The sequence below is a fragment of the Falco peregrinus genome, chromosome 12, assembly GCF_023634155.1.
Source record: "Falco peregrinus isolate bFalPer1 chromosome 12, bFalPer1.pri, whole genome shotgun sequence".
Lineage (NCBI taxonomy): Eukaryota > Metazoa > Chordata > Aves > Falconiformes > Falconidae > Falco > Falco peregrinus.
The window spans coordinates 3,079,431-3,093,168 of NC_073732.1; the positions used below are offsets into that span (position 1 = coordinate 3,079,431).

Here is a 13,738-nt window from a genome sequence, read left to right on the forward strand (position 1 = left end):
TTTGCATCTTATTTTCAGTTTGAATTTTATAAGCTTTCACTTCAAGGTAAACACACTGTAAAAATGACCTCAAGGCTCAGAAAACAAGAAGTACAACGTTCATATCTGGTTTATCTACACCACACATGAAATTAAAATTAAAATTAAGTCATTTCCATCTTTCAGTCTTCCCATTTTTGAATGTGGTTAACAACACGTTTTTAACTTCGTCATATGGTTATTGGGGTGTATTTATTTCTGTATACTGCGCATATGAAATATTTTATAAATTCTTGACGTTACTATGACTTTATGTGTACTACTCCTTTACTTTGCAGCTTCTCACAGACTAAAAAGGGATTTTGTTGAAGAAACTGGGAGAAAGCATAGTTTATACCCTTAATAAAAATACAGCCTCCAATGCAATGAATAGCATTATCTTCTAATTTGTTCAAAATACTAAACTTTTATGATATCAACTCCTTAATAATAAATGAATGACCAAAGAGGTAAAGCTTTTTAACACATGCCAAAATCAGCAACATTTCTCACTAACAATCTGCAGCTCATTATGAAAGGACTATTTGAAGGAAATTATATTTATCAATCAGTCTTATTTCTATGCTTAGTAACATCCATCTGTATAGTTATTCTATGTTGTTATTCATGATGTTATTCCATCAATCACAAAACAAAACTGTGTACAAATAAATGCCAAAAGACTAATAGTTTTTAAACCATTACTCCACTTAAATTATTATACCCCCTATTAAAATATTATTAATCAGAGTAAGTAACACTATTTCCTGGCTTATTTGCTTTCTGAAATCCTGTCCACAGCAAAGCAAGTAGTTGCTTTTTCATGCTTTGCCAGACCATACAATAGCCACTTTATGGTGCTTTTTCCTGGTTTTAGCCTTCAACTTCCCTTGGCAAAAGAGGAATCTATTAGCTTGCCCTTAATTGAGAGCACAGAACACTAATAAAAATCAAAACAAGCACGCATCCTGCATTAAAGCAAACTAACTCAACTTCTGCACTTGTTGACTCAGTTTGCACCATTCAATCACAGAAATTTTCAGAGGATCTTACTGGAATAGGCGAGGAACAATTAGAGATTCAAGGCTCTGGCTGGAAGAGAGTGTGGATCCCCAAGTGTCTGATTCACAAAGGGAAAAATCCATAAAGATGTCCTGCTTTAAGCACTGGGCAAAATGTTCACACACAGATTCCTGCTTAACTCAATAACTGAAAAAAAACCCAACCCTAACCACCAGCAGCAATCAAGGCTGACAGGTGACAGTTTGAACATTTCTTCATTAACATTTGGTTCCACACAAGAATCTAAAGAGAAGATTTTGAGTGGAAAAATAAGATAGGAGAAACAGCAAATAAAGAAAATTCAACTGCTTCCTTCACCAGCTACTCCTAAAAAAACACCTGCAGTGTGCCAAATCACAAAACTGCGTAAATGGAGAGCTCCTTGTAATCCAGAGAAGGCTACAACACTCTGAAGAATTCAACAGTAAGGGAGTTCCACCAGTTTTGTTCCGCTGGTAACTGGTGTCGCAGACCTGTCTGTCAGAGCTAAGGCCAGCAGCAGTGCTCAAACCACTTCTGAAAATCTCTTTAAGCATTTACAAGTTTCTGGCTTACCTATCAGAAAATAGATGAGAGGGAAGGAGAGGGATGGTAGAGAAAGGATGGGAGTAATTTCACTATATACTCAAAAGCAGTCAAGTAGTTCTCTTCAACTATGCGAGAGACCTTTTTCCCCTGCAAAAGAAAGCTTCTTTTCTTACGTGGACTCAATGGGTTGGTTTGTCCTTCACAGCTTAAGAGGCTGTTTTAACCACTAATTGCTTCTGGTTAGGAAAAAAAAAAATATTTATTCCACAAGCATGGCTCTCCGCCTTTAAAATGTAGAAAGGTCAGAGTGCTGGTGGGATTTTCTGTTTGTTTTATATCAATAACAGAAGGCAAAAGCAGACAGAAATGCAGATACCCAAGTCAGCTCTAAATCCACAGAGCTCCAGAAATGGAAACAGCCTGGTTGTCATAGCAGCAGAGCATGATACCTGAGCTAATTACTCAGTCTGAGAGGCAGAGCTAATTAGTCCAGATGCAGCATCACACTGACACAGTTATAATCCTTCTGGGACCTGGGCAAGCATATTGCTGATTAGACATTTCAGCTTGCTTGCAGCTAGCTCAGAGATCTCAGCCTACTATGCTGTGCTTTACACACATATTCAAAAAAATAAAAAAAGAGAGGAAAAAAAGCAAAAAGATGTTCCCAAGAAGAAGCAAGCAATGGAAAAGAGCTCTCAAAAAATCCCATAAAACTTTGAACACTGATCTGCAGCTCTTCTGCAAGAGAGGAGGACACCTGTATCCACAATGCTACAGACCAAACCACAACATTTGAAATGGAAACCTAAGGAGTATGGATACACTTCCACCCCCAGCCAAGTGAAAGTTATTTTAAAAATTGGTTTACCATTACCACAAAAAGTTCCCTGTTATCTAAAAATGCAAAACCCTAAATTAAGTTTCCGACAGAGAAGTAAGAAGTAAATAAACCACCACCAGCTTTAAAGATCGTGAATACTGTGGAAAATATATACCTACCGCTAACAAACAAACCTGTTTTTTTCAAGGATTGGAAACAGCATTTATTTTCTTTTTTTCCAGGAAGTATTTTTGCGTTAACTTTTTTAACTATGGTACTACCTGATACAAGATCCTCTCTCTAGAAGAAGCAATGCATTTTGAAACGGTAGGAAACACAAAGTGAATAGGTGAATGCATCAGTTAACCATTTTCCTGCCACAGAAATACAAAGTAACGTCATGGAGAAGACTACACAAAGGTGTGAAAGGCAGGGATTTTTGTTGGTATTCTTGAAGAAAAAACAGAAAGATAAAGGAAAAATTATTTAAGAAACTATTTTCACTTCTTAGTAATCAAAATTAGCAAAGGCAAACACACACACTTACTGAGCAGGCAAACTAGTGGAAAGATGGCATGAAAAGTGATTTTAACTCCCATGCAAATCTAATTATTGAAGTGCTTTTGGTAGCTCAATAGAACAATCTTTCAATTTATACCAAATGGTCCTTTAAAAACCCAGAAAGATTACTGAGGTCATGCTAAAACCAAATCCCTCATGTTTTAATGGACATTATTGTATGAACCACAACATATTATACAGAAAGTAACTGATTGAACAGATACTCAGAAGAGTTGACAAAAGACAAGACGTTCTTGAATATTAGGTTCATATTTATTCAATTTTGAGTTGCACAGATCTTTTAAGTTCACCTCCAGAATTATTTTTACAATTTTTCAGTATTAATAATTTACATAACATGCTTGCTTATTCATATCTATAAGAGATCAACTGCATTTCAGGAACATCTCAAGCACAGCTGGAAGATGCTAAGAGATTCATTCAAGTGTATATGGTTCCCAGGAGAATGGGATAAATGCATAAAAAACAATGTTTCTCTAAACAGAAAGGTATTTTTGTCAGAGTCAATACTGTTGCTAAATAAAACAGTCTGGTGCCTAAATGATTTCTAATTAAAGTCAGAAAATAGACATACACTCTTCGCCTGCTTAAAACTTCTGAAAGAAATGTCAAGTGCATTTTACTTATATCTAGATATCAAATAATTGTAAGCACTGTTAAAATGGTAGGTTTATAAACTTAGCATCACTTTCAAAGTTTCCTGAGGAACCTCCTCCGAAGCTAGTTGTCCTCCTCCCTTCAAGTTAATGATCACAAAGTTAGAGGTAACAGTAAGCATTTAGATCCAGCTTTAGGAAAGAAGGCTGGAGAAGCTGAGAGGATGTCAATGGAGCAAACTGAAAAGAAGAAAATTAAGGAATATTTAGGAAGATAAAGTAGCCATTGAAATTCACAAGGAGCTGTTACTCATCAGAAATGGAAACAAGCAAGTATATCAACAAAATTCTTAAAGGGAAACAAAAATGTCGTAATAGAGCTTATAAACTTCCCTGGAAAAGAAACTGGGTCTTCCTCACAAAATACAGAACATCCTCAGATATCCGTACCTCATTTCCACTAAGGACAGCTTAGTATGCATTTTGCCTTAAGTGGACTATCAATAAAATCCACTCTTTTCTGATAAAGTTTACTTAATCTAGAAAACAGGCACATTACTGGAAACTGGAGAGAACAGAACTGTTTGCCAGGATTTTAACCCTCTTTTACAGCTGTTACTGTACCCACTGCAAAAATTCCAACACAGAAATAAATCCCCCAAACATGCTATGAACTCAGGGGATAAAGTCATTTTTGCTTCCTTTCTGCCATCATTGCTGTTCAGGACGAGAAGGCAAATAAAGCAAGCTCAGCAGACAGATATCCCTGAGGGTACAAAGCAGAGTACCGAAAATGGATAGAAAGTCACCATTTAAAAAAAAAAAAAAACAGAAGAAAAAAAAAGAAGTAAATGACATCAGCCACTTGAAGCGCTGCTGCTTCACAGCCAATAACCGAAAGGTTTTTCTGGGAAGCAATTGCTTCAGCAACATATGGTTGACAGTGGGCATTCAGCCTGCACCAGTCAGTAACAAGAGGTTTAAAAAATGCGAATCTTCTGAGATATGAGCACTGCTTTCTCTAACAAGGAGGAAGAAAGGAAGCACAAATTAGAGAGCAGCAGGGGAATGAAGATATTTATGACATGCCTCCACCAAAAGCTTGCATCAATAAAAACATATGGCCAAGGATCCCTTGTGTTTAAAGCTGCCCAAATTCTTAGAAAGAAGCCTGTGGGGTTGATTTTTTATATACACCTTTAGGAGAGTGTTAAAAAAGAAGTGAACAGAATACAGCTACTTCTACATAAGCTGCCAAAAAAGTCTGAAAAATATTTTAGGGGATCTGTGAAAACAGTACAGACATTGACACAGGCTGGTAATCTAAACTCTAAGCTTCAGCCCTTTCACAGAATGCTTCCAGAGCTTCAGTCTTTTCCATCATCCACAAAATAAGTTTACTTCCTTAAGCTAAGAAAAAGGGTTGCTGAAGCTGCTGATGGCTCATATTTCTTTTCTCTGATGCTTCTAACTGTACTTGGGATTTCACCTAAGAAGGAAGAACAGGGACTTCTACCCAGATCTTCTGATGCTAAAGGTATATTCCCGTATCACTCACAATATGAAGAAAAAGAATTTTGGAATTGCAGGTTATTTTCAACTCTACTCAAGGCAAATTATAAAAAGCATCAGGAAACAGCAAATAGTTTGTTTTTGGACGCTACAGAGGGAGGGAGCAGGGCTCTGTCTCTGTTTTCAAGGCTGAGTTAACTGAAAAAAGACAACACATGAAAAATTCATTAGAAGGTACAGTGTGGCAACAGAATGCTAGAAAGACTGACTGCCGCATGTCTGGTAATGGAGACTGCTTAAATAGGGTATAAAAGGCAGGCCACTTGCTGCTGACTTGATAAAGTATTACAGAGGAAGAAATAAGATGGGTGAGTCATCCAGAAGAAATCTTTCTTGCTAAATGAAGCCAATTGAAGCCTGACTCCTTCCCCTTCGGTTTAAAAAACCCATCATTTTCCTAGAAAGAAAGACAAAATAGCAAAGTTAAGGTACAGCTACACCTACTAATTCTTGTAATTAAAAAATGAGGAAGAAACAGAAAGGGGAAGTAAAGGCATGCCTACCTTGATTAGCAGATCTTTTGTCTTCTTTTGCTGATGAGTGTCACTGTGAGGATTTGTACACTTTAGGATGATGACAGGAAAGTGAGAAAAAGAAAGGGTAGGCCCTTAACAAACATGCTTTAAATAAAATTATTCTTGAACGTAGACAATATTTCTATATAAACCATGCATATGAGGAGTAGCAATCCATGTGTATCCACATCTTTACCAGCATTTGCACTAATACATGTTTGTATGACTGTCAGATTTATTCTATACAACTTGTTTCCAACGTTCTGTACCTCGACATCCTGAACACTGGATAAAGAAGTTGATTAAATCCAGAAGTGCTATGTCCCTGTCTTGTTTATATGATTCAATCCAGTCGTCCACCACAGACTGTCAAGAAAAAAAGAATACTTATCAGAGACTCTTAAAAAGTGTTTTATTAAAGGCAAATGACTTATTATTTTCAGAACATAATTTTATAACTGAGCATTTATTTTGCACAATTATACACGTGTACAAATTCAGAAATCTATACACCTTCTCTCAGGGTGGAGACAGAACAAATATTGTTAGGGAACAGAACTATATGCATCATTTTCTGGTGTTATGATTGTATAAACACAAGTTCAAATTGAAATTACTGTAGTTCCTCAAAACTCTACTTACAGTATTCATCCAGTTTCAAAATTGTGTTGAAAAAACAAACACTGTGATTCCTTTCAGAATGACCAACATATATTCCCAGAAAACTGATGAGCAGAAACACTTTGGGATAAAAACTGATTTTATATTGCACAGTGAACATCTCTGTATTTATAAAGGCCAAAGTAGTGCATCAGTCATTCAGAAACACTGTACATAGTTCAGGAAGACAGAATGCAACAAGGAACACTTAGTAAATAAAAATAATGTACAGAAGTTGGTCTTACAGTGTTTGCGAGTCAATAAGCCACCTGAATCACAGTATATGGAGCTGAGTCACAGTTTCAAACTGCACTCAGAACTGCAAGTAGCCAGGAGATAATTTTATAATCACTGATACGCAGACATACCATGCAGTCATTATTATGAGTAATAGCAGGGAGGAGGACAGAAAGCACACAGGTGTGAAAAATGTTTGTCATCTCATATATTAATCTCTAGAGACAGAAAACATGCCTCAGCTTGATAAGAAAGGGCACTAAATGAATTTTGCCAGTCAACACTGAAGTGCAATCACAGCATCAGAAAGAGTTAATGGCAGATACACATCTGCAAGGAATGCAGCAAAGCCCATAGCTGCTTCCCATACAGATACTTTACCCCAGAGTTCTGACTACAGAACCCTCTCAGAGCTGTCCAGACCCACAAGTTATAAAACTCCAGATGTAGGTAAAATGAAGCCATGAGAAGGCAAACACAAAACAACTAAAGAAACACTTAAAAACTGTTCTAGAAAAGCAAGAGGGTTGTGTGAGGTCCTTCTTCAGCCTGCTTCACGCTTAAGGAAGACAAGTACGGCTGCCTTTCATGTCACTAAAATACAGTGTTCCAAGTACCTCAGTTACATAAACACTGAAGGTAAGGAATTGTGTATGTTTATTGTAACCAAATGCTATGTTTTATTTATTTTGTGAGAAAAAAGAAAAAATCTTTACTGTTCCATACATGTGGCAGCATTCTTTAAGAGAAGTTTGATTATGCTATTGGAGTACACCTGGCAAATGGATTATTTTATTTTGGAGAGTTCAGGTTTGCAATGAATTTTTATAAAATTAATTTTAAAAATCCTGCATGTACACATCCACCCCACCACCACCACACCTACGCAACCAGCTTCCAACCATGCTGAAAGAACAAACATGAAAGACAAAATCCAAAGAATTCAGCCTCTTAGAAAAATCTGGCCTCTTTCTAAACGAGTAGATATAAAGACAGGATCTTGAAAAATCCCTCTGCAGTTGCTAGTTTATCCAAGTGCAAACTGCCCTGATCACCAGTGGGACTTCAGCAGGTGTATGAGAAAAGGGAAGTAGCAAAAGGGACACACACAACTCTGAACTGAGCCAACCACTCTCGTTTAACACTGATCACTGTTCTCCTTAACCCAGGACAGGATGAGACGATCCATATTATTATGTTACTCAACAACCAGCCTGAGTCTCTAAACATTTAGTTTTCCAGGAAGCTTAAGCTTTTACAGGTTTTGTCTACCCATACACCCACACATGCATGCCCAGTAAGAGGAAACAATCTTACGAAGAGGTTCATCTGCTACTTAGAAGAAATTAAAAAGGAAGTCTTGGCCTCTAATTCATCTTCCCACAAGCTGAGGGGACATGAAGCAGCAGCACAAAAGCAGTTATCTAGAACGCTTCGCTGTTACTTCATCCTGAATTTAGACCCGTTCCTGTAAGTATCAATCATTTCAATCAATCAGCAGAATTCTCCAGGGCACATAAAACCAAAAGTAGCCAAACGTAAAAATTATTTACTAGACCAAATATTGACAAACCTTAACAACCAGACTGCTGGTGTACTACCAGCTTAAAAGATTTGTTTGAACAGCTATATTAGTGGAGGTATCAGAACAACATGCAATTGCCAGCAGCTATTTTTTTCACTGAAGAAAATAGCAGCTGTGCTGGGTCGGACTATATGTTCAGCTGCCCAACAGGGCTTACAGATGTAGGGAGAAATATATGAATAGGCAAGAATATAACGATACTTCTGAATTACTCTCCCAGACCCTTAAGACCCTAGCGTATTTCTTCTCTCACGAACGTATCTGTCAAAACCAGGAAGTTTCATACCTATACCATCTTGCAGCAATGTGTCTTAATTATTCACTGCCAAAAAAGAGTAATTGTTTTGTTTTAAACTTGCAAATTGCTAGATCTATTTGATGCAACCTAATTCTTACAAAGAAGAGAAAACAAATCTGAAGCTCCTGTTTGTATTCTCCATGCTCCCGTCTGGTCACCTCTTTCCAGGCAGAATAATCCTACACTGTGCCACACGGCTTGAACAGGAACATTTCCATATCTTTATCTTTGCTCACTCTTGTAACACATCTCTTAACAGTTTCTGAAGTCTCCTATATTCTTCTTCAAGCCTGGGAAGTCTCAGATGCTCTTCCTGAGTGTTAGTAACTAGTTTGCCAGCATCTGAGCACTGTCCACAGCCTTGTTTCACATAAAACATTCCCTTGTAGAAGCAAGGCTGACCTGAGAGATTCATTTCTACATTCATAATTACTCCTGTTTCTTGCTACAACATACTGCCCCTTCAGCTACACCACCACAACTGTTTCTGGACTGTGCTATAAATATTACAAGTGAACCCATTCGGACTGAAAAAAAGGGGGAGCAGAGGGGAGAGACCTGGAGGAATATCTTTTATTTTTGTTTCTGCTTCTTTCAAACAATTATTCAATTGGTTTTTTGCAGCGCTACCTCAAAACCACAGCATCAGTGCAGCTCGTCTCCCTTCTGGTATTTTTTGTCTCCTTCTACAAAAAGAATTTTGAGGGACATGCTGTGCTGTTGGGCACTAAGGGCCCGCTCTGTCCTACCCAGTACAGCGCTCACATTTTCAACCCAGAACTATAATGCAATTCACAGAAAAATAAAGACAAGCAGCCGATCTCAAGACTGACGGACCAGACTCGAGGCAATGCAGTCTTCAGTGGCAGCAGTAGATAAAAACCAGCAAAATCAGAGGGAAGGTTCTGAGCAGGGAGAGCAGGCAGAGCAGGCAAAGCCTGCCTCCTGTGTCATCTAGCCCTAGCAGAGGATGGGCAAAGCTTCAACTAGAATGTTGAATGTTTGGGTACAATTCCTTTTACCTAACTTCACATGCACAGCCCATGTAGTCACACAAGCTAGTCACTGCCTTCATCCTCTGCAGCGTGTACGTGTGCACACACATGCACACATATATAGAGCCAATATCCAGTGGAGATGGCAGCATAATCCACCCGTCTAGAGCAGGTTCGCAGTGAGACGCGATGGCTCCCGCTTAACAATGCTGGGGTTCACGCCAAGCCAAGCACAGGCACCTGACCTCTTGACATCAGTACAAGTCACGCAAACTGTATTCACCAATCCCTAAAAATAAGAGGGGTATTTTCAGGGTATCAAAATCAAAGTAACACCCACAGAACTATATCTTTCACACACACCCCATGCACATTTGGCACGCTTGTTGGTAAATTTTTTTAAAGATTACAGTTTAAGACAACAGGAGATAATGAAGCCAGACTACATATGCTACAACAGTTGGAACTTAATCAAACTGTTGACTTTTGATGTAACAGAAAAGAGCTATAAAAACTGAAAACACTAGGATGAAAAAATAAAAATTATACAAATCAGACCTAAAACAGAGGCAAGTATCAACTGAATCAAGAAAAAGCAGCAACAATCCAAATACCAGGGAAAAGGACAAACACTAGCAAAAAAGAAATCAAACAGGCAATAGCGTAGCAAGTGGTGCAACAAGCAACCACTACCAGAAAAGGAATTATTTTGCATAAAAATGCATAGAGAGAAGGACTCCTATTAAAAACAAGGAGTTCTAACCAACAGTCCACAGGTTAAAGCAAACCCTCCAGGACGATTTTATCTTGTTAGAGCAGCCTCTATCCAGCCACCCTGTTTTTAAGAGCTTCTCAGACATAAGCAAAGAGCAAAATCAGGGAACAACCCACATCCAGTCACCATCTCACCCAGAAGCATCCTGCCCTGGCCCCCTCCCTGCCACCTGTCCCCAGTGCAGAACTGGTACTGCAGCAACGGCACATGCAGTGACAGGAGGAGGGAAGGACTGGTCAGCTCTTTGGAAAGGAAGTAGCTACAAGGAGGCTCCAGCCACCAGAAGAATTCATCCCCACAAGAGCCTTGTTGCCTACTTCTGCAAAACACTTATGAAAGACGGTAGGAATAGACTGCATGAGTTGTTTTGGTGGTACCCATCTGCTTCCAAATGTTTTTACCTTCAGATGAGAACAGAGCATGGATTTACCATACGGAAACGTGCACTTGCATGCTGTGCATGAGATACATGATAAACTCAGCATTCCTGGGAAGCAGAAGATCTACAGTACACGTGCTACAGCACTCTGCCCAGGTGCAGGAAATCCATGCCTTTGGGATTCACCAGATTCAATGCACGTGCACAGGGAAAAGGCTCCCCTGACAAGGTTATGAAGCACAATGAATGAGAAAGTGCACAAAAAATTATTTAGCTTCTCATCTTCATTACCAGACTGGAGTGAGGCAAGGAATACTGGAAGAAAATTTTAAAGCTAAGTAAAAATTATCTAGCTCAGTTACATAGATAAAATCTCAAGATGACTCCAGTAACATCCACATGACCCCCTTTCACTTCCTGCTGTCAGAAAACACCTAGACATAAACATACACACATGTAAATGTACATATATATACATATGCACACACAGAGATGCACCACATCTGAGTCAGTCAGCATAACAAGTCCATACATGTTACAAAAACAAGACTCAAGCATTTTTTTTTAAAATCTGAAAATGCTTCTATTCTTAGAAGAACTGCGTGAAAAATCAAGGTCTTCTGCAAATGGCAGATGATGTATAGTACAAATGCATAGTCAGTACAGGAATTTTTAAAAGTCCCTAACAGCTTCCAAGAGAATCTCACATAATTTAACTCTCCAGGGTTTATCTAAGAACTATCATGCAGCACAATTCAAAGAATATGCCAAATAGGCAACCCTTCAGAAATAAAAACCTTAAAGCAAGCAGCAGAATAGATCCATAGCCTGAGTAAACAACTTAAAATCAATCACGGAGACTTGCAGATGTATTGACCTTCACATCTCAAAGTCTGCTAATAGGTAAATAGGAACATTTTATAGTACTGAAGAGAACCAGCAGCTTGGATTGCCAGTAAAAGCAAAAGTCTGATGCAATGAATGAAATAATGAAGCTAGTTATCTTATTACCTCCTGGAGGCTTTACAGCCATGAATCCATTTCATATTCCTTCAGTGCATGAACATTACTACATCCAGGAGCATTAAGTGCTGGAGGAACCAGAGGGAGGGACTAACTGCAGATGATACCTTGCCAGGTCATGCAAATTAGCAAAAAAACCCCAAAAAACCAGTCCCACTAAATATTAATGAAAGTTGATTTCCTAAAAGCTATTTCACAATTTAAATTAAGTAACAATCTGGCAGCAGTGCTACGAACACAAAGTGAAAACAAATGACACTATATACAAAGTGCACATTCAAGTGTAAGATCTGAGTCAACTATAAGCAAAGGCAAATCAAGTATAAAGAAAATTTAAGTAATCCGCCATTTCATACAGCTGATTGTGGACATGCTTCACCTACAGTGAATATGGCAGAATAAAAAATTACACCAGAACAGATGTGCAGTGTGTTTACATTAAAGGTAGGGAAAAAAAACCAAAATCAAAGCTTATACTAACATCTTCTGCCAAAAACCCAAGGTTACTCAAATGAAATTCAAAGCTTATTAAAACAAAAAAGGAATGCACAGTGAAATTAATATGAATATCTGTATAAAGAACAGCCCAAAGAGAAGATGAAAAGCTAGAAGACATGCTTTTACAGAGAGTGAGAACTGAAGAGTACACTGACAATAAGAACACAGGAAAGGAAAGGCAAGTAGTGAAAGTCTTACAATGCTCTGCATAGAAGTTAAGTGAATCTGTGCAGGTATTTTAAGGAATAATAATAGTCTTTTACAGTTAAATTTCATGAAGACTAAAGTAATTAGACATTTACTGGGGAGAAGGCAGTTCCTAACACATGAAAGTATGTGTAATTTTAAGATTGTGCATTAGACTTCAGGATGACTGGTTGCATTCCAAATCAAAGACAGTAAGTCTAATATATACCCACTGAAAAGCCTAATGTAAGGTTAATAAAAAGGAACTGTGTATTGAGAAGCTGCAATTTATTCTTTTACTTCTAAACATGGTCAGGTCATTTTAAATTATTAAAGACTTCACACTTTGCTACCACCTAGCAAGCACTTTCTGAAAAGCCAAAATGATTCTTTAAAAAAATATATATCTTCCTTTAATGTAAAAGTACCTGTTGGTTTTTGCACCATAAGCAAAAATATGAAAATCTGGTTTATGCAGTATATTCATACGTATGTAACTTCTTTTTTCCTTAAGAACAGAAAGGAATACAATCCTAGGAATATTTATTCCCAATAAAACTAAGCGATTCATATTCTTCATACAAAGATATCAGAGTTTGGTGTTTCGTATAAATAAATATTTCTATGCAGCAAAATGGGCATTAAATATTATGTGGGAAAATCAGAGTAACACATTATATGGAACTATTTGGGAGAAAAATATACTACTGAAGGATAAAATTGATTGGCACAATTTAACTGGCATTACACACATGCATAAAAGTTATTCTTCTTTTTGAGAGAAATTCTTCTCTCAAATGGATTAAAATCACAGGAACTGCCGAGGACAAGCACTCTCGTCACAGCAGATCCGCACTGCTCAGAGCTGCATTTCCTCACCTGCGCCCTCAGAAATGCTGGGTGGACCGTGCAACGGCCTCACACCAAGCAGATTTTCTACTATGGTACAGAATTTTTGTAGGTGCTAATCTTTCACAATTGACCCATTATGCAAATTCCAAGAGGCTGCGTCTGTTGGAGCTGGGCCACTCATGGGCATAAATGGTTCCAAGGTGCTACAAAGCATCAAAAATACTCATGTACACTGAACATGAGAATACAAAAATCCTTAGAAGAGTGCAGAAACAAAGTCAGTCACTCCAATAAGAGAGTGCCATCAACTTACTAAAAAACATGATTCAAGTTTTTTGCTAGCACAATTTGGAAAGGGTTCACAGGTCACCCCAGACACTTAAAACAGCAAGAGACTTCTCCAGCTTTAAATATAATGGTATTTTCAGGTATAAATGCTTCTACACACTGCACCACTGGCACATGTGTTCACATTAACAGCAAAATCACTCTAGATCATCTTGCATCAAAAGAGAAAAGAAATCTTGTGTGATAACTGCAGAAAAATTAATTTG

The 13,738-nt window shown here is 37.9% G+C and overlaps 1 protein-coding gene across 1 annotated transcript in view; it reads right to left on the bottom strand.

Moving 5' to 3' along the window:
• STAG1 (STAG1 cohesin complex component) overlaps positions 1-13,738 on the bottom strand; it is a 199,965-nt gene that overhangs the window by 120,451 nt on the left and 65,776 nt on the right. The window contains exon 5 of the mRNA XM_055817028.1: positions 5,966-6,062. Within this exon, the coding sequence (XP_055673003.1) occupies positions 5,966-6,062 (97 nt within the window). The remainder of the gene's footprint in view (positions 1-5,965; positions 6,063-13,738) is intronic.